The following is a 5,006-nucleotide window of genomic DNA, read 5'->3' as shown; positions in this document are numbered from 1 at the left end:
TCTTTCTAAATACATACCTGGTTTATTTGGCAAAGGAATGTGTTCGTGGAACTCTAGTTAACCACTGCTTTCTAAGAAGGCGTCAAACCCAACAGTCTGAGTACCTTATAGGTGATACGAAACTAGTGCTATGTACTCCATTTCTTTAGTCTTACATACTATGGAAAAATACTTAGAATTAGATACTTTTGATTTACGCTCGGCAATCAGCAAAATTAGAATTAGTGCCCACCCTCTTGAAATTGAGAGAGGGTGGTACAAGAGGCTATCCGTGTGTGAAAGAACGTGCAAACAATGTACGTCAAACGTGGTGGAAGACGAAACACATTTTACGTCTTTCTATAATCACGAAAGAGAAGAGCTATTCAAAGAGGCCATCAAATTCCACCCAAACTTCCTCACATTCACTGACAAAAAGAAAAAAAAATTCTCCTTGAAGTTCTAACATCACAAAACCCACACATAATAGAAAAGGTGGGATCTATCGTCTTCCACTGTCTTCGAAAAAGGAGCCGAATCCAATAACCCAGGATCTAGAGTTAGCTTTTACTAGCTTTAGACTAAAGTAGACACTCTATTGTTTTTTTTGTAGTGATAATTGTTTTTTTACTCTGTTTGAATCTTTCATGTTACCTGCAATTAAACCCACGGGCAAGAATTTGCAATAAACTTTATTCATTACTCTTACTTTGAGACCCCACCCCCCTCCCCCCATGAAATCATGTATTCGGATATGACAATTTTAACCTACCCTTGGCAGTCGCCAACTCCGCGTCAGGATGAGCGAATCGGTGCAAGGCAGTTGGCGCAATGGCTACTGGGATGGCTAGGTTGGACCCCAGCACCGTTACCGAGGTGTCCCGGATGGAGACGTCACGGAGGTTCCGTGGGATGAGGCGGTACCTGAGGGGGATGTGACAACATGCTTAGTACTGGTGTGTTACGTACTTCAGAAAGAAATAGTCAATAGCGGTCAGCTGTCCAACGCAGCCACGGTCACACTATTTCTGGTCCCGTAGATACAGAAACACTGCCTATTGCGACCAAACAGCGGTCGTATGTCGCCCTGGTTTACAATCGTAGTTTGCGAGGCTTCGGAGTTGACAGGGCCATTTAGGCGGTAGCGGAAGTTACGCGTGGTTTACAACGTAAGAGTGGTTAACCAACATTTTGAATGGTAATATCAATCATTTTTGGGAAATTTCACTTAATTTGGCAGGGTTTTGAGACAATCAAGACAATGTTACTTGGAGAGAAAGATCAGTGGGTACTGAAATCATGTGCAACTTTTTGCTTGTGGTCAATTGATCAGAATTTTCTCTATAGTGGCCACCTGTGTACAGTGGCCATACTTTTCAAGTCCCTTGAGTGGCTGCTATAGACAGGTCTGACTGTATTTGAATAAGGTCCTCATTTGCATAATTTGTCTCGGTTAATGATCCAATCTATCCATGAAGCACAAACCCAAAGTATGAAAGTCTTATCGTAGCAGTGAAGGCCATTTCAGTGTTCGCATGTTTTATGTCTAATAATGGTCATCTTCACTCTATGCTTCACAATGTTGTAAGCATGAAATTCCCATTATTTACCACTATGGAATTATATCATTTTCTCATTAATCATGTACATGAGGTCGCCATTTCCATAATTGAGATCTATTGACATTTCTCTCTTTCTCAATTTCATATGTGACACATTTCAAAGCCCTATCATGAAATACAACTTGGGTTTATAAAATTTACTCACCGATTTTCAAATTACTAGTAGTTGTTTGTTTGCATAATTAGTACATGTCCAATAATGTTCACCTTAACTAGGCTTCATAATGTGTAAGTATGAAATTCCCATCATTTGATACTATGGAATTATTATATTTTGTCTTTGATTATACAATTGAGTTCGTCATTCGCATACTAGTAATTAATATCTATAAACTTTTCTCCCTTTCTCAGTTACATATGTGAACTTTCCTTATTGATTATGCAAATTAGCTGTTTATTCGCATAATTGGTACCTTATTATGTAAGTCATCACTTAGGTTACGTACCTACATACCCAAAATCATGACGATCCGTCGACACGTTCTCGAGATATTCTCGTCCAAAGTTCGAAAGGAAATCGGCGCTCGAGGTGCAGAAAAGCCGCTAGGGAGGCCTTACAGCACTTACTCACTGCCCCCGAGGGCTGTCTACCACTCAAAAATCACGACCACAGCATGTCCAGAACACGACATATAAAAGAATGGAAGTTCCACTGCAGTACCCTAGGGAGCCGCTAGGGGGCCCATTAAAAAATATCGATCTTGGCCGTCGTTTTCCTGACCACTACCCACATACCAAATATTATCAGGATTCATCCAAAGCTTCTCGAGTCATACTGTTAACAGACACACACACAGACAACACGCTCGAAAAATAACCGTCTGGCGAAGGTGAAGGTGGTTGAACCTGGGACCTAGAAAGGTCAGTCACCTTTACGTAGTTTGCTCGATAACAGCCCAAGAGTCAATATCTCAACGATAGTTTCAATGACTTGTGGACCAATGTGGCCTATTTTGCGGCTGTCTGTGTAAAAAGTTTTAATATAACATAGACTCGAAATACTTGTTTGTACTATATATACTATATATAATGTAATGCCTGCATGGATAAATAGAACACCGGCCTCAGGCAGTGGCATACCTTTAGTATCAAGCAAGACTCTCTTATGTGTATCATGTATAGGCGGAAGTTTGCCGCTTGCATTGGGACAAACAAATATTGGTCTTCGTCCCTCTAGATCAATTGCTTCTCCGGTGTTCTTCATGGAACCTTTCTTTCATGTATTTGTCAGTACCTGACGGGACGTAGAAAGGTTTCAGTGCCGGCGAGAGTCTTGGTATCAAGTATCCTCGAGAGATTTTGAACCCGACACCGTCTTATCTGGAAATTATAAACAGAAAACTTAACCCCTTACCGTCGGAAGGCCTCGGTGTTATCTAGGTACGTTTGCCCGGCGTCTGAAGTACGACTATAGTATGACCAGGCAAAGTCCGGCAGCTTCTCGTGCGCAGACTTCTCAAAATCTGCAATGGAGGTTAGCGCGTTCACAGACATCGTGAACAGGGCACGGACCTAGAGTTAGCAGAACCACGGCGCTCCTACGGGCGGGCTCCAATAGCTGCCGGTGGCACGATGTCATTGTTCAAGGCCGTCATGTTTTACTTCCGGGTCACTCATCAGGAATATTTTCAGCGCCTCGTTCCCCTTAATAGAAATCTTAATAGACTCGTCCAGACAGATGGCTATTTTCTGTCACAATTATTTGCCGAAAATTCGATAGGGATTTGAGGCTGTTACACATGTTTTGTTCCTCATGTAGATCCAATGTTACAACAATTTTCTTTGTTTAAGCTTCTGGATTTTCCATGGTATGGGGTCACTTTGCGGTTACAGAAGGATTCGCTTAGCGTTTCGTCAAGGGGAAACTTCAAGGGGAGCCTTGTAGAAACGTAAGGAAGTAACTTTTAGTACTCAAATTGCTTTCTGCCTACTCGTTACGAGTTTTACTATGAAATCCAAGGGACAAAAGAAACGCACATTTTATCTAAGATTCTGGAAGTTCCATCGTATGGGGTCACTTTGAGGTTACCGAAGGGTTCGCTTTTAGCGTTTCGCCAAGGGGAAACTTCATTCGATTTCGAGCCTTGTAGAAAAGTTAGCAAATAATTTTTAGTACTCAAATTGCTTTCTGGCTACTCGTTACGAGTTTTACTATGAAATCCAAGTGACAAAAGAAACGCACATTTTATCTAAGATTCTGGAAGTTCCATCGTATGGGGTCACTTTGAGGTTACCGAAGGGTTCGCTTTTAGCGTTTCGCCAAGGGGAAACTTCATTCGCTTTCGAGCCTTGTAGAAAAGTTAGCAAATAATTTTTAGTACTCAAATTGCTTTCTGCCTACTCGTTACGAGTTTTACTATGAAATTCAAGTGACAAAAGAAACGCACATTTTATCTAAGATTCTGGAAGTTCCATCGTATGGGGTCACTTTGAGGTTACCGAAGGGTTCGCTTAGCGTTTCGCCAAAGGGAAACTTCATTCGCTTTCGAGCCTTGTAGAAAAGTTAGCAAGTAATTTTTTGTACTCAAATTGCTTTCTGCCTACTCGTTACGACTTTTACTACGAAATTCAAGTGACAAAAGTAACGCACATTTTGTTTAAGATTCTAGACGTTCCATCGTATGGGGTCACTTTGCGGTTACCGAGGCGTTCGCTTAGCGTTTCGCCAAGGTGAAACTTCATTCGCTTTCGAGCCTTGTAGAAAAGTAAGTAAGTAATTCTTAGTACTCAAATTGCTTTCTGCCTACTCGTTACGAGTTTTACTATGATATTCAAGTGACAAAAGTAACGCACATTTTGCTTAACCCTATTCAGACGGGGGGGGGGGGGCTTTTGAGGTCCGCGCCAACTTTGATGTCCTATTACGCTAGAACGGCTTATACTAAAGCCACCAAATTTGATGAGTTTTCCTGAAATATTGTTGACAACAATTCTTGAAGTTTGACAAATTGTCAAGTTTTTCGTGTTGCCATGGCAACCATTTGTTGAAAGGCAGTTTTGCCAAGAAATCGCTAATTTTGGTTCTAACAATATATTTTCACTATTATTTGCTATATTACTGCAATTATTTACATTAATAAAAATCTTATGTTATTTAGAATATCTTTTATACTTAGATATGCATAAATTATGCTAATTTGATTACATCATCAGCCCAAAAAAACAAGATGGCGGACCATATGCCCAGATCAAGAATAACTAGCTTATTACTCCATAGAATTTGTATAACTACCTGGTATTTTTTTCATCAAAAACTATCTAAATGACTGTATTTGGTCTATTTCCATTTCCTTTTGTGATTATTTGTTGCAACAAAAGTATTTTTGAATATTCAAGATGGTGAATATAATATGGCGGGGCCCAACTGGTATCTTAGATGTGCATGACGTCATTTTTTGACGTCAT

At 40.4% G+C, this 5,006-nt stretch overlaps 1 protein-coding gene across 1 annotated transcript in view; it reads right to left on the bottom strand.

The window, feature by feature from the left end:
• LOC118429723 (hydroxyacid oxidase 1-like) overlaps positions 1–3,183 on the bottom strand; it is an 8,677-nt gene extending 5,494 nt beyond the window's left edge. Inside the window, exons 1-2 of the mRNA XM_035840339.1 lie at positions 2,956–3,183; positions 752–903 (exon numbers count right to left, since the gene is read on the bottom strand). Coding sequence (XP_035696232.1) covers positions 752–903; positions 2,956–3,095 — 292 coding nt within the window. The 5' untranslated portion in view covers positions 3,096–3,183. The remainder of the gene's footprint in view (positions 1–751; positions 904–2,955) is intronic.
• Positions 3,184–5,006: the final 1,823 nt, after the last annotated feature.

This window comes from Branchiostoma floridae, chromosome 13 (assembly GCF_000003815.2).
Source record: "Branchiostoma floridae strain S238N-H82 chromosome 13, Bfl_VNyyK, whole genome shotgun sequence".
Classification (NCBI taxonomy): Eukaryota; Metazoa; Chordata; class Leptocardii; order Amphioxiformes; family Branchiostomatidae; genus Branchiostoma; species Branchiostoma floridae.
Note: the sequence above shows the minus strand (reverse complement) of the source record. Positions and strands in the feature narration are given on the sequence as shown.